Source organism: Mesocricetus auratus, unplaced genomic scaffold, assembly GCF_017639785.1.
Source record: "Mesocricetus auratus isolate SY011 unplaced genomic scaffold, BCM_Maur_2.0 Super-Scaffold_100054, whole genome shotgun sequence".
Classification (NCBI taxonomy): Eukaryota; Metazoa; Chordata; class Mammalia; order Rodentia; family Cricetidae; genus Mesocricetus; species Mesocricetus auratus.
The window spans coordinates 728287-755755 of record NW_024429231.1 but is presented as its reverse complement, the minus strand read 5'-3'; the positions used below and the strand labels follow the sequence as shown (position 1 = coordinate 755755).

At 44.4% G+C, this 27469-nt stretch overlaps 2 protein-coding genes across 6 annotated transcripts; both read right to left on the bottom strand.

The window, feature by feature from the left end:
* LOC101831443 (zinc finger protein 260) lies at positions 1 to 22949 on the bottom strand. 3 transcript variants are annotated; one of them, XM_021235709.2, is made up of 4 exons: positions 22852 to 22949; positions 6114 to 6294; positions 3992 to 4118; positions 1 to 2785 (listed from the first exon to the last, which is right to left on the bottom strand). In XM_021235709.2, the coding sequence occupies exons 2-4, from the start codon at positions 6183 to 6185 to the stop codon at positions 819 to 821; spliced, it is 2166 nt and encodes a 721-aa protein (XP_021091368.1). In that variant the 5' UTR covers positions 6186 to 6294; positions 22852 to 22949; the 3' UTR covers positions 1 to 818. The 3 variants fall into 3 exon arrangements, with proteins under 3 accessions (XP_021091368.1, XP_021091370.1, XP_021091371.1); XM_021235711.2 differs by lacking the exon at positions 22852 to 22949 and adding an exon at positions 10785 to 11024; XM_021235712.2 differs by lacking the exon at positions 22852 to 22949 and adding an exon at positions 10377 to 10776.
* Positions 14647 to 27459, bottom strand: LOC101836342 (zinc finger protein 585A). Of its 3 annotated transcripts, none has more exons than XM_040736216.1 (5): positions 27351 to 27459; positions 24926 to 25073; positions 23212 to 23338; positions 22852 to 22953; positions 14647 to 17997 (listed from the first exon to the last, which is right to left on the bottom strand). In XM_040736216.1, exons 2-5 carry the CDS (start codon positions 24995 to 24997, stop codon positions 15623 to 15625), a joined length of 2676 nt encoding a protein of 891 aa, XP_040592150.1. In that variant the 5' UTR covers positions 24998 to 25073; positions 27351 to 27459; the 3' UTR covers positions 14647 to 15622. The 3 variants fall into 3 exon arrangements, with proteins under 3 accessions (XP_040592150.1, XP_040592149.1, XP_040592151.1); XM_040736215.1 differs by having other exon boundaries at positions 27307 to 27402; XM_040736217.1 differs by lacking the exon at positions 27351 to 27459 and having other exon boundaries at positions 14647 to 17886; positions 24926 to 27148.
* Positions 27460 to 27469: the final 10 nt, after the last annotated feature.

The following is a 27469-nucleotide window of genomic DNA, read 5'->3' as shown; positions in this document are numbered from 1 at the left end:
TAGTGGCATACACTTTTAATCCCAGTCTTGGGTGGCAGAGGTAGGCAGATCCCTGGGAGTTAAAGGCCAGCCTGATCTATATAGTGGGTTCCAGAACAACCTGAAATACATAGTGAGTCCTTGTCTCATAAAAACAAGATAGGCTCCCACATACACAGAGAAACCATTGATGTAATTTCCAACAAACTTTCCTATAAATGTCTAGACACTTTGTACCATTAATTATAGAAGGTTTACCTCAAATCATTAATCAACATTTCGTCATGCAAGGAAACAACATTTATGCTTCTTCCTACCAGTTCATTAATATTTCCCTCATATATAATTATTTATATGTTTAAACAAGCAATGCATAGCTGTACCCTTTTTAAACTATGAACTATGGCTTGTATAGTTAGGTTTATGTATCTATTGTGTGTAGATACCTGTGGCATGTACGTACATGTGTGCCTGTGATATCCCAAAGACACAGAATTTACCAACTGAGTATGATATCTCTGTAGTCCTACTTAGGTCTGTGGTAAAATATTCTTTTTTCATGAGAACCAAGAATATTTTGATGAGAGATATGGATGAGGAACTGAATCTACAATAAATTCTTTTATATGATCAGGTGGTATGAGCTCTCAAGTCTTCTGAAATGACATGATTTTGAAAGACTTTCTGCATTCACAACACAAATAATGTCTCTTCCCAGTATGGTGTGGATGGTATACCAACAGTATCCCACAGCTTCAGTAATGGCAATATGTGTGACCTTGATGATACACCTTCAGATGATACACAGCAATGACAGATTTCCCATAGACAGAGCATTACTATAGTTTCCCTGTGCTGTGAGTTTGCTCATAGGATGTCACTTGTGAATTCTGCAGGAAGCCCTTTTCACCTTTGCTATGGACAAAAGATCTCTCCTTACTGTGAATTTTACAATGTCTATAGAAAGAAGACTTATCACTGAAGGCCCGCCCACATTCAGCACACACATATGGCTTCTCGCCTGTGTGAATTCGCTGATGCTCTTTGAGATTGGCTTTAGAAGACATGGCTTTTCCACAGTCGCTGCATATGTACGGCTTCTCTCCGGTGTGAATCCTCTGGTGTGTGCTGAGGACTGACCTGTCATTGAAGGCCTTCCCACAGTCCGAGCACACAAAGGGTTTCTCCCCGGTGTGAATGCGGCGGTGCACCTTCAGGTGGGACGCTCTGCGGAAGGACTTGCCACAGTCAGGGCACCTGTGCGGCTTCTCACCAGTGTGAGTCTGCTGGTGCATCTGCAGGTGAGAGTTCCTTCTGAATGACTTCCCACAGTCGTCACACTTGTAAGGCCTCTCGCCAGTGTGAATCCGATGATGCACATGTAGGTGTGATTTCACACTGTAGGACTTCCCACAGTCATGGCACTTGTAAGGCTTCTCCCCTGTGTGAACTCGGCAATGCTTCTTCAGATCCGAAGCATACAGAAACAGCTTTCCACAGTCGCTACATGGGTAACACTTCTCCCCAGTGTGAATTCTCTGATGTGTGGCAAGGACTGACTTTTGGCTGAAGGCCATTCCACAGTCAGAGCACACAAAAGATCTACCGTCGGTGTGAATTTGATGATGTACCTTCAGTTGGGATATTTTCCTGAATGACTCCCCACACTCAAAGCATTTGTAAGGTCCCTCACTGGTGTGGATTCGATGGTGCGCGAGGAGGTTAGACTTAATACTGAAAGATTTCCCACAGTCAGGGCACTCATAGGGCTTCTCCCCTGTGTGGAACCGACAATGCTTTGTCAGGTCTGATGCACAAACAAACATTTTCCCACAGTCGCTGCACGTGTAAGGCTTCTCCCCAGTGTGAATTCTCTGATGGATGGTGAGGACTGACTTTTGGCTGAAGGCCTTCCCACAGTCAGAACACGCATAAGGCTTCTCACCAGTGTGTGTCCGAAGGTGCACCTTTAGGTGGGATGTATAGCTGAATGACTTCCCACACACATGGCATTCATAACGTTTCTCCTTTGTGTGGATTTCACGGTGCACTTGCAGGTTGGACATGCCCTTAAGTGATTTCGCACAGTCAGGACATTCATAAGGTGTCTCTTCTCTATGAGTCTCTGGATGGGAGGTCAATTTAGACTTGTGGACAAAGGTTTTCCCACATGTGTGACAGATAAAAGATGTGTCCATATTGTTAGTTATTTGTTGTTGACAGAAAGCAGACTCGCTGGTGAAGACTTTCTCACAACCAGTATATTCAGCTGCTTTGTCTTGAAAATTGATTTCATGCTCCATAAGTGGTGGATTGGGGGAAAGAATATCTCCAAACTGACCTTCGTGGTATGATTTTTCTCTTTGATGAGAAATTGTACACACACCATTAGAAGAGCTTTGTGTAAAAACCTGGTGAGATCCAATGATGTCACTAACCTGCTTTGTGGCATTGCTTTGATTGTCACTATCTGCTTCAAGGTTAGGCTTCAAACATTTTGCAGATGAGAAACATCTTGGAGGTCCATATTGTGTAGAAAGGAGGTGGCCGCCCAGAAGAAGAGATTCCCCGCTTTCTTCGTGGTCACAGCCACTGTCTGTGTGCAGTGTTTCCTGAGTTTGGAAAGCACCAGGACTTACGGGTGGCATCTGGCTTTGCTGATCTGTCTTTGTGGTAGTGTTGCCACCCTGCCACAGTTTCTCTAAGATGGAGTATGAACCATGTCCTGTGACGTCACTGGATGCATCATTTAGAAATGAAGCTTTCACAAAAATCTGTTGCTGTGGTGTGTCAAGCCGCAGGTCACCTGCAGAGGAGAGAAAGACATGAAGGAACAGACACAATGAACAGGATGGAGGAGGGACCACATGGAACTGAATCTGAACTTTGAGAAATCGGAGTCAGGAAGTAGTCACGCTCATCACGTGATGATAATGGTAAGGACACCACCATGGTCCTTATTACATACCACACATCACACATACAGCACCCACATGTGCTAGGCATCTTCCTATGCACTGGGCACATGAACTAACAATAACCCACAAATAGCCACATCTACTCTCCTTGTTTTATATGTGAGAAATTGGGAGCTATCGTTAGTGGCCAGAATCACTTAGCTGACTTGTGGGAAGATATGGTTTGGGCAAAGGCAACCAGCTCAACAAATAAGAGGCCACACAGATACAGTAAATAGGAAGGGCTCAGACAAGGCTGTTACACTGCATTGTTGGTGGACAGCTAAGATCTAAAGACTGCCAAGAAGACTGCATTGGCTCTGAAGAAATGCAGATTCATGTCCTTTGCCCTTTTTCTCATCTTTTTTTTTGTTGTTGTTAAGTTTCTTTTTCTTTATTGTGGCAGTGAGGATTAAAATTGAGGCCCACCCATGCTAAGCAAGCATTCCACCTGAGCAATAAACCTATGCTCTCAAATTGTTACTCTTTATGTTACACTGTTACACACATAGATGTATATGCAGGAGAGGTGGGCTGGAGAGATGGTTCAGTGGTTAGCAACACTTGTTGCTCTTGCTGATTCCTAGCACCTGCATGGCAACTAAATACAACTACAGTTCCAAGGAATCTGACGCCCTCTTCTGGCTTTCACAGGCACTGCACAACACACGGTGCATGGACACACAGGAAGGCAAAACACCCATACACATAAAATAAAAATAAATTCTTAATACACACCCACATTCGGCCCCCTGTCCGTCCATCCATCTGTGTGTGTGTGTGTGTGTGTGTATGTGTGTGTGTGTGTATGTATTTGTGTATTCACTTGAACGTGCTGCACATGCCATGGCATGTGTGTGGAATTCAAAGGACAACCTCGCCTTTTACCATGCACACTTCATGAATCAAACTCACAAAACAACACATGGAAATATCCAAAAAGGAACCAAGTTTAAAGAGGGAAAATTCATAAAAGACTTGATATTCCACCATGTTTGACAAAGAAAAATAAGGAAAGGAGGACCATCCTGGATGCCCAGGCCAGCTGTGCTCACCCACTGCCAAGAGGTGGCTGTAGATCTCCAGCATCACGTCCTGGTACAGGCATCTCTGGGCAGAGTCCAGTTGCTGCCACTCCTCCTGGCTGAAGGTCACAGTCACATCCTCAAAGGACACCAATCTCTGTAACAATATATGCCCTGTGAATTAGTGCTGACAAACAGGACATGTGTTTTCAGTGACTCCTTCCCCCCAGGTAAAGCTTTCCACAGAATACCTATTTCCCACTGAATTTTGGAGCATAAAGAAAAAAACCAAAAACGGCCACATATTAAATAGTGTTATCCCCTCCCCAGGAGGCCAGAAATGGATTCTTTTAATTCTCTATCAAAGATTACACAGCATACCAATTGCTAAGCCACATTGTACCTGTCTTTAGCTGTGTTGGGTCCCTGGGATTCAACACTATATGAGTTTGTATTCTCAGAGAGACTCAGACTTGCAAAATAGCAACTATAAAGACACAAGTATGGAATTATAAGGGAACACTTTTAGAAATTTACAAAAGCAAATTGTTGGGAAGGGCAAATTAGGCACATAGCTGGAAATGGCTATCATGCTAATCAGAGTACAGCAACTTAAACTGGAAGAGAGAAGTTTGAATTGGAATGTGGAAAATGCCATATTCTAGAAGAGAACTAGAACAAAGGTGGAATGGTAGGAAAAGCCAGCTTCAGGGAGTGGCAGAGAGCCCTGTGGAGGAGGAGACAGTAACATCCATAATGACTGAAAAGTGGTAGTTATCCAAGTCACAAAGAGGTACGCTGGGGTGGGTCTGAGGTGGGTGAAAAGGGTATGGACGTTTCAATTCTGAGTCATGGATTGCCACTTAACTAATTAACTGCAGGACAATGAGGATCTTCACATTTAAAGGCTGCTCTTTCTTATGCATCCGATTTGCACCATTCTAAGGTGAGACAGTGGAAGCATCTGCCTCCAGCAGCCCTGAAGACACAGGTGCAGCCAGAGGGCAGTCACGACTGCAGCACTTTTCCTCCTTGACAATGCTGCCAACCCACACAAGAGAAGCACTGGCGGACAGAGTTACACGAGGTAGGATTTGGGGGTGATTTTAGCATGATGTGAACCTGGCAGGATATAATAGTGCAGGCATGCTACCACTGTGAAGTGTTCTTACAAGAATAAAATAAAATAGGAGTCTGATCGTTTCCCAAAGCAGAAATCTCCAATGCAGATACAATGGTAGCCATGAGTCATCTCAAAATTTCCAGCAGCCATATTAATTATAAACAGATGGAATCAATTTAATAGTATACTTAATTTAGCCGAATATATCCAAATTATTGTTTTAAAATACTTAGCTTCAGGCTAAAGAGAGGGCCCAGCAGTTAAGAGTGCTGGCTTCCAGAGATCTGGGTTCAATTCCCAACACCCACATGGTAGCTCAGAACTGGCCATAACCCCAGCTCTAGGATCCGATGCTCTCTTCTGGCCGTTGTGGGTACTTACTGTATGCATATGGTACACAGATAGACAAACATCCATATACACAAAATAATATAATTAAAAAAAAATTAGGTACTGAGCTTTGAGGAGCCAGTGTGTAGCTATGAACCAGGAGGGGACCTGTACACTTGTGGGGTAAAAACTGTGCTAGGTGGGTGTTGCTTTGGCCTTGAAACATTTCCTCCTAGAAGAAGGGAGAGATTCAAGAGAGCACTCCTTCATGACATATAAATGTGCAAGCTGGATACACTGCGGGGGAAGGAGGAGCAGGTGTTGATGGTGCAGTTGCCTGAGGTGCCCCGTGCCCCTGAAGGCTGCACTTCATACACGCTGCCACAATTAGTAAGCACACACGAAACTCTCTGGTTTACCAAGCTAAGGTAGACTTGGATGGACTCTTGGATGTCTCTGTCCTGCCTATCCTCTGGGTTGAATAGAAATAGGACTCCCCAGGAAGTCATAGATGGGTAGGGTAGGTAAACCTAAACCCAAGAAGCAGCGCAATGAACATGCCATGACAAGATGAGGAAATGGAGAGGTTTCAGCCCTCTGAGTGTCACTCTTGGCTGGAGAATCAAGGTTGTCCAATCTGCTGCTTCCAACTTCTGCAATCCAGCTGTGAAAGACAGAACCCGGGGCATCTCTCCTCACCTCCCATGATCCGCTCTGCTCTTCTGCTCCTACTCTCTGGGGCATCTGGCAGAGATTCATGTCAGTGGGCATGTCCTTTGTGGTTTCTACTCTTGGTTTGTTTCTGATTTGCTCAAGACCCTGAGGATACTTGAGCACGTGGAGGATCCTGGCAGAGTTGTGGTGCAGAGGTCAGTCTCACCTAGAGGTTTGCAAAGACATCAGAAAACCCAGGAAAGTCAATGACCATATTATCACTCACCCAACATTTGCCCACGAAGAGTTGACAGCCCTACCCGAAGGTCATCATGTAGACACCGCAGAGCAAACAAAGCCCAGAAATGTCCACCTCTTCCTCCCACCTCTTGACCGTGACAACAGAGAGCTATTAAGAAAGGTAATGGCCGGGCGTTGGTGGCGCACCCTTTAATCCCAGCACTCGGGAGGCAGAGGCAGGTGGATCTCTGTGAGTTCGAGACCAGCCTGGTCTACAAGAGCTAGTTCCAGGACAACCTCCAAAGCCACAGAGAAACCCTGTCTCAAAACCTTCCCACTCCCCCCAAGAAAGAAAGGTAATGTAAAGCAAGGACGAGGTGTTGGTCACTGGTACTGGCAGTTGGATGTAGGTGAGGCTCATCAACCTGACAGGTCATGAGTCTGACTGAAAATCAACTAGTTATCGGCTCATTTTCCACACGGTCTTTTGGCTGTATGCCAGAGGCATTACTCTACTGGTGTTTTAAGAGGAGGCAAATGAGGCTGAGTTATATTCCTTAATATGACTCAAGGTCACCAAATAGAAGAGAAGGGGACCAGTATATATGTGACTTATACAAAATGACACAATGCCCCAGTGTATTCATTTCTTATTTCTACACTAGTCAAACTTACTGATGTACCCCACAGCCTATTCTCTTCTGACTCCTGTAGCTTACTGTCACAATTCTTCCTATATCCAAAAAGCATGCAGCCACATACAAGGACCAGGACCTCTATTTTGAAAGCCTACCCTTCCTTCTTTTATTTTATTGGGCCAGTGTTACTGTGTAGCACAGGCTGATGGAGAGCTCATAATCTCCAGGATGGCCTTGAGGTCAGTGATGCTGCTCCCTCAGCCCACCACACTCAGGTGTCACAGGGATCAACACCCTCCAGATGATTATGCAGTCACTCAGACCAATGCCTTTCAGTGACCCCTAAGGATTGGACTTAGGACGGCTTCCCAGTCACTGACATGCCCCAGGACACTGAAAATATGGCTACCTTGATAGCCAATAATTTTTCCCCTGAGTGTTATCTCTTTGTTTCCACATAACCCCAAATGACTCACAATACAGGGGTCCAAATAACAGACCCCAGCATGGAAGCAACCCTGATGTTGCTTTCTCCTTTTTCTGTGGTAGGGTCTACATGACGCCTGGCTGACCTTGAACTCGTTATATAACAGAGGTTGGTTTTGACATCCTGCCTCATCCTCCAGTGCAGGGAATGCATGTGTGCTCCATCAAGTCTGGGTTATAAGCAGCACTGAAATAAGCTTCTAGAAGCTACTTTTGTCAGTCACCCCTGGTGGCTGATTACACAAAAACACAGCTCTCACTTTGAAGGGTATAGAAACAGTTTATTCTAGAGCCAAATAAGTGTTACCAAATACCATGTTCCATAAAATTTTTGTAGTAAGAGAACAAGATGAAGCCATATATAGAAACCCTTAAAGTACTGGTGTGAGGCAAAAGATGCCTTAGGGCAATGATTCTCAATATGTGGGTCACGACCCCTCTGGGGTTGCATATCAGACGTTTACATTACGATTCATAACAGTAACAAAATTAGAGTTATGAAGTAGCAATGAAATAATTATATGGTTGGGGTCACCATACATGAGGAACTGTATTAAAGGGTTGCAGCATTAGGAAGGTTGAGAACCACTGCCTTAGAGGGTAAAGGTGCTTGTCAACAAGCCTGACAACAGGAGTTTGATACCTGGGACACACACACACACACACACACACACACACACACACACACAGAGAGAGAGAGAGAGAGAGAGAGAGAGAGAGAGAGAGAGAGAGAGAGAGAGAGTCTGTATCAAAAAGTAAGGTAGAGAGGACTTGAGGAAAAGACTGGATATTATCTTCTAGCTTCAATGTTCAATTGTACACATACATGTAACCACAGCCAAATAAGCACGAACACAACATACACACCAAAACAATAACAACAAAAAGCCAACACTAGTGGAACCATCGGGGGGCAGGTTACATTGTGGGGGGATCTCTATTACAGGCCTCACACGCTCTCCAATGGCATTCGTAGCCTTTCAGTTGTTGAAAGCTAGAGGGTTGTTCAGGTAAAATACATAGGTGGATACTGACTAGGCATTGAGGGGACAGAAGACAGCTGCACTATACGAACGCTCCATCACCACTTTTCAGTTCATCAGTCTTGAAGAGTCTTTGACATAGGTGCAGCTTTTAAACCAAGCTTCAGCCGCAGACCAACCACCTCAGCACTCCAGAGGCAGGGACATCACAGCCACATGTGAGGTGAGACTAATCTACAAGCCGAGTTGCAGGCTAGCCAGCGGTACATAGGAATACCCCATCGGTAGGAAGGATGAGAAACAGGGACTAGAGAGATAGATGGTTCAACGGTTAGAGCGATCACTGCTCTTGCAGATCTCTCCAGTTCAGCAACCACATGTGACTCACAAGCTCCTGTAAGTCTAATTCCAGAGGAATCCTGACTCCTCTGGGTGCCAGGAACAGACTTGGCATATCTATATACAAGCAGTCACACACACACACACACACACACACACACACACACACACACACACACACACAGCTGCTTTTACTCAGAAGGCACGGTTTGTGTCTTCTTCACTTTGACTCTCTGTCCCAGTTCCTAACCTATTTCATTCCCAGCCTGGTTTTCAACTTGCAGTGATCCTGCAGCCTCTGCCTCCAAAGTGCTAAGATTACAGAACAGTAGTGTGCCACCACAACCTGCGTGGCTGCTTTAATAGGCAACTTTTGATTTTTAAACCTAGACTTCAAATCAGTACACCAGGGATTGACATGGGGTCAGTAGATCATTTTAACTATTCTCCTGCCTAATGTAATTCATTTATGGAATCTCATCCTCTGCTTTTTTGTTTTTTCCTTAAAATTTTTTTTCAAGAGGTGAGAAGTCTTAGTTAGGGTTTTTATTGCCGTGAAGAGACACCATGATAATGGCAACTCTTATAAAGGGAAACATTTAATGGAAGTGGCAGCTTACAGTTTCAGAGGTTTAGTTGTTATCATAATGCAGGGAGCATGGCCGTGTGCAGGCAGACATGGTGCTGGCTGCATCTTGATCAGAAGGCAACAGGAAGTGGTCGTGGTGTCACACTGAGGGAAGCTTGAGCAAAAAAAGACCTCAGAGCCTGACCCCACAGTGATGTCCTTCCTCCAACAACACCATACCTACTCCAACAAAGCCACACCTCCTAATAGTGTCACTCCCTTTCCGGTCATTTTCTTTTAAAGCACCGCACGGGGCTTAGATGGAAAAAGTAGTTCACTGGTTAGAGGGGAAAAAAATAAAGATTTACTTTTAACATTCAAAAAAATTTGAAATGTTATGTGTGTGCTGCCTGTCTGTGTCTCTGTGCACCAAGCAATGCCCCAAGGCCAGAAGGGTGCAACAGAGCCCCTGGAACTGTTCCAAGCAGTTCAAAGCCACCATGTGAGTGTGGGTGCCGGGAATGCACCACCGCGGAGCCGTCTCTCCAGCCCACCCGCCCTCTGCTTTTCGTCCTCACCGGTCTCTTCAATAGGCATACTCGATGAGGCTGGTCCTGGCCTGTCTGGCCCAAACCTCTTTGAAGCACCAATCTGCTTAACTGCCAATCACCTGTCTACCATATCCATAGGTCTCAGGGAGAGGCCAAACCTCCCATCAGGCCTCACATCTGCAAAAGATCCCAACAGTTACCTAAATTGGCAATAGGAATTGAATTAGGATTAGTTTTTTAAAAAAATCCTTTTTCTGTTTTCCGCTCCACCTCCAAACAGGGAATATGAGCAACGGAAATGACCGGAACACCTGGTCTCTGGGGCCAGCACCAAGGCTTATGTCTCAGCTCAGGTGACTGAGCCCACATTAAATATACCTATCTGTATCTCCTGGCTTCCAAGCAGTTCCTTCTATTGGTAATACTGCTTACGCTGACACAGATGGAGAACACTGTCCCCAGTTTGGGCCAAAACGTAAATTCATTTTCCCGTTTTCACTTACTCTCTGGAGTTTTCCCCTCTCGCAGGCCAGTGTTAGACCAGGATCCAGGGATCCAGTTACTCAAACACTACCGGATCATCGCTGCCGCCAGGCAATCGCGGCAATCAAGGCAATCCTAGGGCAATCGCGGCATCAAGGTCCTCGTCCTGCAGCTCCCGGCTCCCACCCGGGACGGGCTCCCGCAGCGCCCGCTCTCTGAGTCCTGCCCCGAACGTCCTGACTGGACAACCTTCACAGAGGAGCACGCTGGGAAGTGACAACACACAAAAGACGCGGAAACCCCGCAAGAACGGAAAGCCAAGGGCTCGAGCGACCCCCGCCTTATCCACGGCATCCCCCTGCAGTCGCTCGCTCGGCGCAAACCAGCGCTCGGCAGCACAGCGTCCGCCCGGCGCCGCCGCCACTCACCTCGCCCTGCACCTCAGAGAGCGCTGCGCACGGCTCGCCCGGACGCGACTTCCGCCCGCAGACACCCACAGTGCCAAAAGTTCGGACTCCAAACACCCCACGCTGTCCTGGCAACGATAGCCGAAGCCAGCTACCTAAAAATCTGAGCCGATGTGACCACTCTAGGCCACTTCCGATTTGAATAATGGTTCCTTCAGCCCATTACCACATCCCCCCTCGTGGATGACGCGCATGCGCACCACTGGCGGAGGCAATTCTGCCAACACTTACTATGGTTCGTGTGGTGGTTTCTGTTCTTTCAGAAAGTGTCATGGCCGCACCCACACTCCGATGTCAGGGAAGCCACCATCAAAGTGCAGCAGTTCCATACAGCCAGGCAAGATCCGTGTGTGGATTGTGATACAGTGAAAACCCAAGACTGTCTTACATTGTCAGAGGATTTATTTACTACTTGTTCATGTATCTCTTTCAAGAGACTGTGACACTACGTGTTACTAAAAGTACCCTTTCTCTGCATTTGATTTATGCATTTTTGCCTGCACGTTGAGTTCTCAACACCCAGGATATCTGCAAGAGCAACAAGTTCCCTTTGAGCACTGAGCCGCCTCTCCTTCACCTTTCATTTCACCAGAACTCAAAAGAGTTCTTATGTTTGAGATGGTCTCATTATGTTGACCTGACTGGCTTCGAATGGACCATGTAGATCATTCTGGCCTTGAGCGCGCAGACATTCCGTACCTCTGTTTCCTGAGTGCTAGGATTAAAGGTGTGTACCACCACACTAGTGCTTCCTGAATTTCAGTGATTGAAAACTATGTGGGGTTGTTAGGAACAGGAAGTGAAGTCATATGGAGCATTAAAGGTGAGAATCGAGATGAACCATCATGTATTACGTACTGGGGAGTATTTCATACTGGGAGTATCTCATGGTTCCCAGAGGATAGAAACCTGTTCTTACTTAGAAGTAAACTTTTCAAAGTTGCAAAATAGAAACAATGTACAAGTAGGTGGCCAGTGGAAATAATGGTAAATGGAGAGAGACCAGCCAAATGGAGAAAACACCAGCACTGTAATGAATAAATCATAGACCTAATGTAGAGTCATGAGAATAAAGTCAAAGATTGTGTGAATTATCTCCAGGGTTAACATTCTAGTCCTGGATGGTCTAGAACAGTGGTTCTCAACCTGTGGGCACAACCCCTTTGGCAAATCTGTATTTCCAAAAAAATTTACAACTCATAACAGTAGCAAAACTACAGTTATGAAGTAGCAACAAAAATAATTTTATTGTTGGGGGTCACCAAAACATGAGGAATTAATTGTATTTCATGAGGAACTGTATTAAAGGGTCACAGCATTAGGACAGTTGAGAGCCACTGGTCTAGAACTATGTGGACCAGGCTGGCCTTGAACTTACTCTGATCTTGTCTATGCCATTCAAGTGCTAGGATTGCAACAACATGCTATCATACCCAGCTCACAGATGATCTAGATTTTTCCACTGAAAAGAGATTACAGGAGTGATGATTTAGAAAACACAGTTTCATCCTCAAAGATACAGCTCCAGGAGTACCCAAAGAATAGGCTCAGCCACCCATCACCACAGGGCAAAATTATAGTAAACTACATGAACGTTAGTGTTGTGCAAATGTCAGTTTCTGCTCTTCACTTATTGCTACTTCTAAACTCATCATTATTGTTAGCTATATCCATTCATTTCATCTCAGGCACAATCTTGTCCTTCCAGAAGTTTTCCTTTCAGAAGTGACTTTTTTAGTCAATAAACCTGGCACTATGCCCATCCATCTTGCAGCCCAAACCACATTTAGTTCACCAAGATGAAGCACTTGCCTCATGGAGGTGAGGAGCCATTAGAGACTCTCAGAAGCTGAAGCTGCAATACGTAAAATCAGAAGTTAGTATCTGCATATAAGAGAGAACATGTCATTGTCTTCCTGAATTACCTTACCTATATTTTCCAATTCATTGTCCTGTAAATTTCATTTTCATGATCCACAAGATTCCATTGTATTTATACTACAGTTTCATTGTACATCCATCTAGATTGATGGAAATATAGACTGATTCCATTTCTTTGCTGTTGTGAAAAGATTTGCTATTGTGTAAACATGAGTGTGTCAGTATCTCTGTGGTATGGTACAAATTCCCAGGGTGTTTATCCAGAAGTGGTTAGCTGGGTCATGGGGTAGTTCCAGTTTTAGTAATTTTGGAATTCACCACTGAGGTTGCATAGTGAGATCCTGTCTCAAAATCAAATAAAATCAAACACAACAACAAAACCCCAGACTGATTTCATTAGGGTTACAACAATCTACATTCCCTCCAACAGTCAAAAAAGGCTCTCTTTTCTCCACATTCTCAGATTTGTTAACTGACAATAGCTGTTCCAGCCAGGGTAAAATGTTAGCTAAGAAGGTTAAACACTTTAAAAGAGTTGATTGTATGTCTTCTTCAGAGAATTCTGTTCAGTTCCTTATCCCATGTTTTCTTGTTTACTCTTCGTGTACAGTCTATGTCTTTTCTTTTTAACACTAAACCATGATTCATAGGGAACGGGCTACAGCAGCTTAGGCTCTTTTCTGTTAGTGTTCACAAAGTGTATTTCTTTGGGTGGAACAGGCTGCTGCTTCAGGTGAACCCAGTTATCCTCCTCTTTGACTCCCCCTTTTCTGATTACTTCCACTCACCCTGATTTTCAGGAAGTTATTTGAACTTTTTTTGTTGTTGTTGAGACAGGGTCTTCCATTATTGCCCTGGCTGTTCTGGGACTCATTGTGTAGACTACACTGGCTGCCTCTGCCTCCTGAGTGCTGGGATTAAAGACACGAGCCGCCACACCCGGCTCTGGATTGTGGTACTCCAACTTCATAGAATGCTGCTGCCAATGAAGGTACATATTTTAGAGCAGAAAAACAATATACATACAGATGTGGTTTGGTTTCTATAAAACAAAGAAAAGGAAGTTTATACAGAGATATGATTATTTGGATAGTGATGTATGTGTTACGCATTGGCAAATATATTCTGTGAAGAGCCAGAGAGTAAACATTTGTAGTTTAGAGACTACATGGTTTCTCCTACAACTACCCAATTGTACTAGTGGAAAAACAAAGCATCCCCAGAATGTGTACAAATGAATGTGGCTATGCTGCATAAAACTTTATTTAAAAATGAAAGCAAGCATGGTGGTGCATGTCTTTGTCCCAGCATTTGGAGACAGTGGCAGGTGGGTCTCTGTGAGTTCAAGACCAGCCTGGTGAGCTCCAGGCCTGCCAAGGCTAAATAGTGAGACTCTGTCTCAAAAAAAAAATCATAGGTGAGTATAAGTTATCCCAGTGGTTAATGGCACATATTGCTATACCTGATGACCTACCCAAGTTCAATTCCTAGGATCTGCATGTTGTTAGTAAAGAACTCCCACAAAATTGTTTTCTGACTTTCACACATGTGCCTTGGTGCATGCATTCATACAGACACACACACACACTCACACACACACACACACTCACACACCATTTACTGTCTCCTGTGTGCATTAGCAGCCTGCATGACACTATGAAGACGTCTTTAATGAGTCTATAATGAATAGTTAATTCTGTCTATGTAGCTCACTACAGATGGGTCACATGGAAAAGAGGTAAGCTGAGCTAATCATGAAAGAGAAAAGTTACAATACAAGGTAGTTTCAGCTTTAGAATTATGGATTTATCTCAAAAGGTACTTTCATATGATGAAAAGATTAATAATTATTGATAGTGAAGCCTCAAGATGGTACGAATAAGGGATAGACTGTCAATACACATTAAATTCTTGAAAAAAGAAACTCCTGTTAGGCAATGAATTTTGTGTCAGACCCCCACTAGTCTGAGGCAATATATTTGTAAACATTGATGTCATATAAACAAATAAATTCCAATCATACATATACACTTAGACATACTTTTGACAGACAACATCATCTTGTTATTTCCTTTCTTGCATTATAGAAATATTATTATCCCACAATAAACAGGAATATTGTTGATATAAAATCCCCAAAACTTTTCTAAGGTCTGGTAACAATATGTCTTTTGCAATTTTCTATAGAGAAACTTTTCTCAGCCCATTGCTTTAGGGTTTCCTCCTAAGATGAAATCCATAATCATATTACAAATGTCTCTCATGAATAATGTGTATAAACAAGCAGTGTATATCTAGATCTTTTAACATACAGAAGCTATAATGTACAATAAGTTCTTTTAAAACATTTTCTTCAAGCAATTTAAGGATTATACCTCACCTGGAAATATGTTTATGGACTATGAACTGATTTCTCTGAAAGGTATTTCACACAAAAACTGAGTCTGTAAGAACTGCGTCTGGTATGAGTTGCTTGGTATTTACTGTGACCTGACATGCTGTTGAAGGCCTTTCCACACTCAGAGCACAGCGGGGTCTTTCCCCAGTGTGAATGCGGTTGGGATGCACTGCTGGATGACTCCCCGCCCTCTCTGCATTTCTATGTGAGTGTGATGCTGGGCCTTCAGTGAGTATGATGCTGGGCCTTCAGTGGGTGTGATGCTGGGCCTTCAGTGAGTGTGATGCTGGGCCTTCAGTGAGTGTGATGCTGGGCCTTCAATGAGTGTGATGCTGGGCCTTCAGTGTGATGCTGGGCTGGGCCTTCAGTGAGTGTGATGCTGGGCCTTCAGTGAGTGTGGGCCTTCAGTGTGATGCTGGGCCTTCAGTGTGATGCTGGGCCTTCTGTGGGATGCTGGGCCTTCTGTGGGATGCTGGGCCTTCTGTGGGATGTATTACGAAACATATTTCCCACGGCATTCTTACGGTTTCTTGCAAGCGTGAGTCCGCTGATGGCATTTCAACACAGACTTCTGGAGGAATGCCTTCCCACATTTTTGACAGATAAAAGATCTCCCCCTAGTGTGAGTCATCTGATGCCTAGGCAAAGATGACTTATTGTAGAAGCCCTTCCCACATTCAGGGCACACATAGGGTTTCTCGCCTGTATGAATTTGCTGATGTGATGTCAATGCTGACTTCTGGACGAAGGTTTTCCCACATTTTTGACAGATAAAAGGTCTCTCCTTAGTGTGAGTTATCTGATGTCTATGCAAAGATGACCTGCCAAAGAAACCCTTCCCACATTCAGTGCAAACATAGGGTTTCTCGCCTGTGTGAATTCTCTGGTGATCTCGGAGTTGGCCCTTGGAAGCCAAGGCTTTCCCACAGTCACTGCATTCGTAAGGCTTCTCCCCAGTGTGTATTCGCTGATGTGTTCGAAGTACTGACTTCTGACTAAAGGCTTTCCCACACTCGCTACAAACATGGTGTTTTTCTCCAGTGTGAATTTTTGTGTGAAGATTGAGGGATGATCTTCGGCTGAAGGCCTTCCCACATTCAGAACATGCGTAAGGTGTCTCCCCAGTATGAATTCGGAGATGCTCTTTCAGTTGGGAGGAATTACTGAATGACTTTCCACAGTAGTTGCATTTGTAAGGTCTCTCCCCTGTGTGGATTCGATGATGTACTGTCAGTTGGGATGTATGACTGAATGATTTCCCACAGTAACGGCATTGATAAGGCTTCTCTCCGGTGTGAGTTTGCTGGTGAGATGTCAACTGTGACCGCTGAAAGAAGGCCTTCCCACATTTGTGACAGACAAAAGGTTTATCCCTAGTGTGAGTTATCTGGTGTCTCAGGAACCCTGACCTACCATGGAAGCCCTTGCCACATTCAGTGCACACATACGGCTTCTCTCCTGTGTGAATTCGCGCATGCTCTTCAAGTTGATACTTAGAAGCCAAGGCTTTCCCACAGACACTGCACTTGTGAGGCTTGTCCACTTTGTGAATTCGACGATGCACATTCAGCGTGAATGAGTAAGTAAATGATTTCCCACAGTCCCGGCACTTGTAAGGCTTCTCCCCCGTGTGAACTCGATGGTGCATCTTCAGTTGGGATGCATAAGTAAATGACTTCCCACAGTCGCTGCATCTGTGAGTACTCTTTCCCAGGTGAAGTCTCTGGTGCATGCTGAGTTCTGACTTCTGATTGAAAGCCTTCCCGCACTCGCCGCATACGTGGTGTATTTGTCTACTATGTATTTTCTGGTGAACCGTGAGACTTGACTTTCGCTTGAAGGCTTTTCCACAGTCAGCACACTCATACGGCTTCTCCTTCATGTGAGTCTGATAGTGCACTTTCAGTCGGGATGCACAACTAAATAGTTTCCCACAAGCAGTGCATTTGTAAGGCTTCTCCCCAGTATGAATCGTCTCGTGAGTGCTGAGGATTGACTTCTGCTTGAAGGCTTTTCCACACACAGGACACACATATGGTCTCTCCCCTGTATGAGTTCGATAATGTACCTTCAGTTGGGATGTGTTATTGAAGGATTTCCCACAGTCACGGCATTCGTAAGGTTTCTCTCCAGTGTGAATTCGATGATGGACCTGCAGGTTGGATGTACGACTAAATGATTTCCCACAGTCGGGACACTCATAAGGTTTCCCTGTGTGAGCTTCTTGATGGGCGGTCAACTCTGACTTCTGGAGGAAGGCCTTCCCACACTTGTGACAGACAAAAGGTCTTTCTCCAGGGTGAGTTGCCTGATGTTCACGGAAAGCAGACATGTCATAGAAGACCTTCCCACATTCACTGCATTCGTCTGCTTTCTCCTGAGAATGAACTTCCTGCTGTCGACGCGTTTGTTTATGGATGAGCATTTTTCTGCACCAGTTACCTCTGCATGAATTCTGTCCTTCATGAGGAATTGTACGGTTAACATTAGAAGAGTCTTGCCTGAGGCCCTGACCATACGTAACTTCATTAAGCTGTTTTGTGATATTGCTTTGATCTTCACCATTTGCTTCAAGGTTATGCTCCAAACCTTTTGTCAGTAACTTTGGAGCTCCCTTTTGTGTAGAAATAAGGTTGGACACCAAAGGAATGGTTTCTCCGGGCTCTTCACACTCATAATCTCTGCCTGTGCTCTGCCTTTTCTTGAGGAAAGCCCTGGGGCTCCAGGGTGGGGTCTGGTTTTGCTGTTCTCTTTTTGTGGTCTCAGGATCTTGCCACCGGTTTTCTAAAATAGAGCACCACAAACCATGTCTTGTGATTTCACGTGCCTTACTAGTTTGACATGCTGCGTTTTCAGAAACTTTCTGTCGAGCTGTGTAAAACTCTGATTCTGCTTCTGGGAGGAGAGATGAAAGAACATGCACAGTGAGCAGAGCTAACAGATGATGAGCACAGAGTATCTGTGAAGTATGGCAAACGAGTAGGACATTCCTACATCCCTTATGACATGCCAAACAGTAGGTGTAGGACACTTATCATACAGGGTGTATTCCTTATGATGGAAACACTCATTTTTACCCCCCAAACCATCCTATAAAGAATTATAACTACTCTTTCTGGGTTTTTTTTTTTTTCGAGACAGGGTTTCTCTGTGGCTTTGGAGGCTGTCCTGGAACTAGCTCTTGTAGACCAGGCTGGCCTCGAACTCACAGAGATCCGCCTGCCTCTGCCTCCCAAGTGCTGGGATTAAAGGCGTGCGCCACCAACGCCCGGCTACTCTTTCTGTTTTACAGATGAAGAAATACTAATATGAATACTTAGGTCAGTGGTAAAGATGGCTTCAATAATTTGTGGGGAAGACTGAACAAAAACAACACATTTGATTTATATAGGAGACCTAGACCCCCAAACCTTATAGGGTAAGATGTAGGGGAGGAAACTGATAAGGCTGTTTTAAGGTAGTCTCAGTGGACAGCAAAATGTTGAAAGAGAAAAGAGAACACTAGATCAGAGGACTTCATCAGTTCTAGAGAAAATTATACTTGTTCCTTTTGCCCATATTTATTCAGTTATGTGTTCATACACTCATGTGCCCAGCTCTCTATTGCTAGGAATGGAAGTCTAACTACATCTAGGAAGTCACTCTATACTTGAGCTACAACCTAAGATGAGCAAACTTTTCTTTTTTAAACATCAATTTACATATATTGTAGCCTTTCCTTACTTTTCCAATCTCTTACTGTAATATAAGAGTGGTTAAAAGCACTTGCTGCTTTTTCAAAGGACTAGAGTTTAGTTCCTAGTTGCTACATCAGTCAGCTTATAAACTGTTAACTCCAGCTCCAGGGGATCCAAATCCTCTTCTGCGCTCTGTGGAAACCCCCACAGATTCCGCATATACTTACACAGATACACACACATGCACACAAAAATAAATCTAAGTAAGAAAATCCTACAACCCTGATCAAATACATCTAAGGGGTATCTACAGAATATTCCATTCAACAGAAATGGAATACATTCTTCTCAGCAGCCTATGGAAGTTTCTCAAAAAACAGACCTTATGCTAGGTTACAAAGCAAATCTGAACAATACAAAAAAACTGAAATAACTCCTGGTATCTTAAAAGACCATAACGGAATAAAACTAGAAACCAACAGTAAGAGAAACCACAGATTGCTAAATGAGGTTGGGGCTCAAAAGGTGGCTCAGTTGTAAGAGTGCTGACTTCTTTTCCAGAGAACCCAGGTTCAGTTCCTAGCACCCACATGGCAACTCACAACTCTCTGTAACATAGTCCTATGAGATTAGATGCCCTCTTCTGGTCTCTGTGGGCATTGCATACAGATAGTGCAAGTACATATGTATGGGCAAGACACATAAAAAAAAATGAGATTGAAAACTAGCTAGCTGGGCTGGAGAGATGGCTCAGAGGTTAAGAGCACTGGCTGCTCTTCCAGAGGTCCTGAGTTCAATTCCCAGCAACCACATGGTGGCTCACAGCCATCTGTAATGAGATCTGGTGCCCTCTTCTGGCCTGGAGGCATATATGCAGACAGAACACTGTATACATAATAAATAAATAAAATAAATCTTTAAAAAAAAAGAAAACCAGCTAGCTAAACTGACAGAAAGAAGGCTCAAATTAATAAAATTAGAAATGAACAAGAAGCTATTACAACTAATTCCAAAGAAATACAGCAGATTACTGGAGAGTAAGTACTTGAAAATCTTGCATTAAAAAACTGGAAAATTTAGAATAAGTGGTTAAAATTGTAGTCACATATGACCTATGAAAATTAAAATCATGCTGGATGTAGTGACACATGCCTTTAATCCTAGCATTTGGGAGGCAGAGGCAGGTGGATCTCTAGTTCAAGACAAGCCTGGTCTACATAGTGAGTTCCAGGCCAGTCAGAGCTGTATATAGTGAGATCCTGTCTTGGAAAAAACAAACAAACAAACAAAAAACCAAGAAAATGAAATCAAGAAGATATAAATAAAACATTCATAAAAAGCAGTGATAAAAGCCCAAGACAGATTCATCCTGCCAAACCTTTAAAGAACCAAACATCAATACTCCTTAAAAGGAAGACAACTGTATGAAGCCAGTATTACCCTAATACCAAGACTGGGTAAGAACACAACAGAAAAAAAAGCGGGGGACACACAAAACATCTTAAGAAAAAATTTTCAAAATACAAACACATATTCAAGCACATACTAAGAAATGTCTTTGACAAACTGTGCAGGGACAACTGGATATTCAACGGAAAAAAATGAAACTATATCCTCGTCTTTCCTCCCTTCCTCCCTCTCTTCCTTCCTTCTCTTCTTGTTTGTCTTCTTCTCGTTTTCTTTTCTTTTCTTGTTTTTTTTTTTTTTTGAGACAGGGTTTCTCTGTGTACCCCTGGTTGTCCTGGAACTCATTCTATAGACCAGGCTGGTCTTGAACTCACAGAGATCCGCCTGCCTCTGTCTCAGGAGTGCTGGGATTAAAGGTGTGCGCCACCACTGCCTGGCATTCTTTTTTCCCCCCTCTTTCTTTCTTTCCTCCCTCCTTCCTTTCTTTCTGCCCTTTCTTTCCCTCCTTCCTCCTCCCTCCCTTCCTTCCTTTCCTTCCCTCCCTCCCTCCCTTTCTTCCTTTCCCTTTTTTGAAAGGTATCCTGACAGTCAGGAGTCATGGAAATACCACAAAGTCATACCACACAACAAACCTCACACAACAGATTTATTGGGAGAGATGCAAAAGGGTGACTGCCTCCATTTGGGAGCAAAGTAGCCTCTTTCCTTTTCTTAAAAAAATTTTATTTTATGTGTATGTTGTTTCACCTATAGCGCCTAAGGGGACCAAAACAGGAAGTGAAATACCCTAGAACTGGAATTATAGTTAGTTGTGAGGTGCCATATGGTACTGGGAACTGAACTCAGGTCCTCTGGAAGAGCAGCAAGTGCTCTTAACCCCTGATGAACAACATTAAACAGACTGAAGATTTTAGTGTAATGTATGAAATTTTGGAACTATTTTAAAGACAGATGCAGAACTCATAAAGATATAGGCATGGTTTAGGACTTCTAGGAAAAGACTGTAATAGCACAGGAAAAAAAAATCCCATGAATTGATAGGTGTGATTATACAAAATTAAAAACCTGCACAGCAGAAGAAACAAATCACCAAAATAGACAGTCTGTGTAATGGAAAAAAAACTATAGATTAATATGTAGACTATATGAAGAACTATAAAAGAATTAACACCCAAACATTAAATTCTCCAAGTAAGAAATAGCTAGTATATTTAATGAATACTTCTCAAAAGGCATACAAATGGCCAATAAGTATTTGAAAAAGTATTTAATAGTCACAGTGACCAGGGAAATGCAAATTAAAACTTCTTTCATATTCTAGCTCACTAGTCAGAATGACTATTACCAAAGGAACAAACAACAAATACACTTAACAAAGCCACTAAAGATGCCGGCGAAAGGTCCTCAAAGAACTACAAACAACTAGTATGACCCAGCCAGACCAACCTGCCTACATGCCTGAACACCAGCAATCATGCTTGCACAGCCATTATTTATTGCTGCACTAAGAAATGGAACCAGATGTCTCTCAACAGATGAATGTATTAAGAAAATGTAGAACATACACACAATGGGATTTTAGTTAGCCATAAAGAAAAAATGAAATCATGAAAACTGTAGCAAAATGGATGGAACTTGAGATCATTATGTTAGATGAATTAAGTAAGACTCAGACAAATACCACATTTTTCTTGCATGTAGACTCCAGATTTTAATTTCTGTATGTGTATATAAAGGTATGTCTGCATGTGTCGTGTGTAAATACTAAAGTAGAAAAAGGACTGGGAAAGGAGAAGGGGTCTTAAGGAAGAGGGAAAAAACGAGCAGCTGAACACATGTACCGTGCAGGCAGAAAGGAGACAGTCTGTGGCAAGGAAAGAGACCAGAAAGAGGGGACTGGAGACGGTCAGTGGGGAAAAGACCAGGAGATGAAAAAAACATAATGACAGACATTATAAGAACATGACAATGAAACTAATTTTAAAAATAGCCAATGTAAACAATCATCAACTGTGCAAAAAGCTGTGTACCTCACTAATGTATCTTATCAGTGTTGACACATCTGTCTGTCTGCTATCTATACTTATATCACACTGGGGAATGAATCACTCTACTACTGATATATCATATATATATACATATATCACATACATACACACATCCCCAGCTCTAACCATGATTAACATAAAAAAGGCCAGTTTCCTCCCTAATCAACACATTTATCCACCAACACATTTATCCACCATGCATTTATGTATTTCATCAACCACCACTAAGTTTCCCTCATATGCTTTTTGTTGTTGTTTGTAGACAAGGTGTACAAATACGAATCTATGTGTAGACTTTCCGGAGAATAAGGCTGAGTTAGTCAAGTTAGGTAACCTCCATGATGACGCAGTCTATACCCACGGTTCACCTCCGAGAGCCTTATCCGTACTCCTAGTTCATATTTACAAAGCTATAACATTAGTTGTAGGGAGCTGGGGTAGGAGGCAAGCTTGGTACCTACTGCTGTGGTCCATATTCGCAATGTACTGCAATGTAAGTTGTGGAGAATGACAGCAGGAAGCAAACTAGGTGCCCACCACTAGGGAATGGATACATGAAGATGAATGACCATGGCCCTCTAATGGCATCGACCTCCATCCAGGTCATAATCACTAACCTTGACACCAACATGGCGGATATGGGAACGTAGCCTCTCCCATCCATGTCTCCTTTCTTTTCTTTATCCTGAAGATGGTCCCAGAGCTGGGAATGGGGTACCCTGTAAATTGGAAGGATATTTGCTCAATGTGTAGTTTTTAGGTGTCAGAAGTCACCCAATGGGCTTTGCCACTGACTGATTGGAAAAATCAACATTTTGTAGTGGGCACAGAATAATTAATTTAGCATGCCAAAAAGTAATGAATTATCAGGACAACCCATGGAGAAAAGTCACATTTTTAAAAAATATCCCATCATGTTGTACAAAAAGAAGGGCGAAATATTTTCAATCCTGGATCCCCAGGCCAGCTGTGCTCACCCACTGCCAAGAGGTGGCTGTAGATCTCCAGCATCACGTCCTGGTACAGGCGTCTCTGGGCAGAGTCCAGGCGCCTCCACTCCTCCTGGCTGAAGTTCACAGTCACATCCTCAAAGGACACCAATCTCTGTAACAACGAAGCCAAGTCCATTGTGAGTTAGTCATCACATTACACACAGAAGTCTGGTTCAGTGATCCCTTTCTGTGACATATCTTTAGGCTTTCCAGAATATCTATTTCATATCATATGAATAATATATAAATATTTCAGAAGACAAGAAAGTTTATAAAAGTATCCTTCCATCTCTTGTACACTCAGATTTCTCTTCCCCACAGCAGCCAGAAATGGGTTGTCATACATGCTTCAAAAGGAATAAGCAGCGTGACACTTAGAGCCAACAGTAGTCCAGGCTTCAGGGAAGGCAGCTCATGGAGTGACGGACTGTCATGAAAGGTTGAGAACCACACAAAGGAGCACTCAGAGACTGAAGACTTTGCAAAACTGAGATGTTCTGCCCAAACTTTAAAACAGAGAATCGGATTGGAGGAGACAGCTCAGCAGGTAAAATGCTTGCTGCCCTGCCTGGCGATGACTTCAGTGCCCGGGATACATATGGGGAAAGGAGAGAGGGAAGAGTTGTCCTCTGCCTTCCAAACAATGCCCGGGCATGCACAAACCACTCCCATGGTAAATAAAAACAAAACCTAAAAAAAATTAATACTGAAAAAGTACAATGGAGGATCCGACCTGAATGACAAGATTTCCAGGAGGGGGAGCACACAGAAACTAAGCTTCTGATGTGAGTGATGTCCAGGAAGATAAGAAAGTGAATCCCAACGTACAAACTGAATCCAGCCAAAGATAAATGTAGCTAAAGATATGGCATTTCAAAGGCATTTCTCAAATGTGTGCATATACTTTGATGAATTATTTCATGCATAAATAATGAAATATGTACTATATTGTCAGAATATGGTCCAACAGGGGAGTCACGTGAAGCTAACTCTCAGTCCTTATGGGGAAACCCCAAGAAAACAAGACAAGAGCCTTGCGACCTCAATTTCTTCAAAAAACATGAAATTATGCTTGGAAAGTGTTTTCATGCTGCTCCTAGTGTAGCGGATAGGAGTGTGTCTGCTTCAGATTACTCATCCCAGCTCCCTACTGGGATTTGTTTATGTGTCTCTATGGAAAAGCATGGTTTTGCTGTGTGCAGCTTTGCTTGCCACGGGAGGCTTGCCCTTGTGACTGTCCTCTTTACTCATGTGACTCCACTTAACCCTCAGTATGAATCGTCTGATGCTCTGAATAAAGTTCAGTCTGTCTTGTTTATCAGCCACATTCTCCCAGGTCCCACCACCTGTAGAATGATAAACAGTTACATTTTGATTTTTGGCAAGGCATCATCAGACGTTCATAGTCTCCAAGATTTACCTGTCATGCATCCACATTAAACGAGCTCCTTCAAGATACTCACAAAATGACAGTGGCTATGAAATGGGACTAGAAAATACAGGATTGAGGGCTACGTGTAAACCTAAGCACCAAGAGGCAGGACAATGAGGGACATGAAAGACTAGGAGGTACAGGGACACTGGCCCTGTCTCAGCTGGAGGAGCAAGTCTGCCTCTAGACGGGGGAGCCCAGGACCTGCTACTTCCTGTGTGTGCCCTGCAGCTTTGCAGAACTGGACCTCAGAGAGTGACTGCTTACCTCACAGGACCCATCCTGCACCTGTGGGCTCAGTGTCGGGGACTCCTGGGACAAAGCCACGTCAGCAGGCATGTTCCCTCCCTTGGCCTCTTTGCTGGCAGATCCAATTTTCTCCGGAACTGGATGCTGGGTGAGTGTCTAGAGGTCCCTAGGAGAGCAGAGAGTCCAGCTGTGGTGAGGCAGAAGAATCCCACAGGCAGGATGACGTGGCCTGACTCAGGGGTACAGAGATAGTAGAAAGCCCCAGAGAGGGAATGACGCTGTGTCCTCAGTGAACATTTGCCACACATGAGATTCTGAGGGCGCAAGACAGTCAGTGTAGACACGATAGAACAGACACAACTCAGAAAAGCCTTCCTCTGGCATTGACCAGGGCATGAGAAAGAAAACCCAAACACCATAGTCTGGGGAGATGGTGCAGTGGGTAAGAAAGCTTGAGGACCTGAGTTCAAATCCCCAGCAACCTGAAAAGGGCAGGCTTGGCCTCAAACGCCATTAACTCCAGCTGTGTGTGGGACCAAGAAAGGAGTATCTTTGTGCTCACTGGCTATCAGCCTCGCTCCAGCTTCAGTGAATAAGGGACTAAGGGCTGGCAGTGATGGAGCAGGATGCCAATAGCTTACTCTGGCCTCAGTGCATGCGCACTGACAGACACATGTACTTATACCCACACCACGTAAAAACACCGCACACATCACACACATACCAGAAACCTACACAACTCCATCCTCTGAAATAAACACTAAACACCACAGTTAGGACTAAAGTTAAGCGAGGATTCACTGCAGCTCCAAAGTTCCAACGGTGAGTGGAGGCGGTATTAACCTAGTTGTTTCCAAAGTGAGGGTGCAGATGCACACTGTGAGCACTGGGTACCTGGAGTGATAGGAAGCTTGGCACACACTCGACACGTGCCTATACACACACAAAAACGAGCAAGCTGCCGCGTTGTTCCTTTGTCTGAGATTAGTCAGGTTGTCCACAAACATGCCACCCCAACCCCCAGTGTTTTGAGACACTCCTCTTGCAGGTCTGGAGCTTTCTATGCAGACCAGGCTGGCCTTAGACTCACAGAGTTCCACCTACCTCTGCCCCCTGAGCACTAGGACTAAAGGTGTGTGCCACCATGCCCAGGCCTCATGGAACTCTTTTAAGCGTGTCCTATGTATTAGTATAACCGTTTCCCCCAGGCACGACAAATAAGGCTATGTGCTGTTCCATAATGCGCCCTAAAAGGGAGAGTGGGGGTCAGTCTCATCTCTTCCCTACTCTAAGCCACACACGGCCCCCACTATCTCACGCAGTTCCTTGTGTGTTCAGCACCCAGAAACCTTTCTGGTTCTTCTTGCCTTCTCTATGTGGTACAGTGTGGTATGGTAATGGCCACTCCTGGTTCTTTCTGAATTTCTAGACATTTTGGTGTCCATGTACAGATATACCAACATGCTGGTTTTTTCTTAAATTCAGTGGTCCAATCCCTTCCCTGACTTGGAAACCCTCCACACAGTCACCAGGCCACAGAAACGCTCGTGGAGGCACACACAGCATTTCTTCCCTGTTCAGTGTCTTCATGGTAGACAGGATGTACTCACTGACATCCTGGCCTCTCAGTGACCTCCAATAAATATGTGGACCACAGGACCACCAAATTAAACATGGGCATGCCCAGTTCCGTAGAACATTACTACTTTGACAGCCAAGAAGTAGCCAGAGAAGCTATTTACAGGTTTCTAGAGAACCTTCAGTAAACTCAACAGGGAGGCCCAAAGAACACCCCTAACAGCAACATTCTGCTCAAATGTCAATCACCTTGCTGTGGCAGCATGGTCCCCAGCAGAGGCCAGCACTGACCCACCTCATCTTCGAAGAACTGCAGCCCTCGAATAACATGGACTCAGGGATTAGGATTTACTTTGCATCTCAAGCTCCTACAGGAGGTGGCATGCCGGGAATGATACAGTCCTGTCCTGGAAGTCCTGCTGTCTGCACAAAGGCTCCTCATCTCCCAGCTCTGGTGACTGAGCTCACGGCTAAGTGTGCCTAAGCGTACCACCTGGCTTTTGTTCCATGTATTCTTAGTATTAGCTAGACCTGCGGAGAAGCCACAGGCTGACTGGGAATGGTTGGTCCTCCCGAATCGAGCCCAAACCACGAACAAACTCATTTTCCATTTTAATTCTACTTTTCCCCGCCCCTTCTCGCAGGCCACTGCTCGGCGCGAAAGCAGCGCGATCGCCCTCACAGACACCAGCGCTAGACTCGTGGTGGGCTCCACCGCCTCGCTCAGCAACCCTGCTTTCCCGACTCCCACGGGACGCCCTCCCCAGCTCCACTGCGGCATCCCCCTGCGGCCGGCCGCGTCAGCGTCACTCAGCACAAACCAGCGCTCGGCAGCACAGCGTCCGCCCTGCGTCGCTGCCTTCACCTCGCCCCGCACCGCAGAGAGCGCTGCGCACGGCTCGCCGGTGCCCCGCGACTTCCGCCCGCTGAAGCTCAGTGTCGAGAATCCAAACTCCGGTGTTGTCCGGGCAACAGTAACAGAGC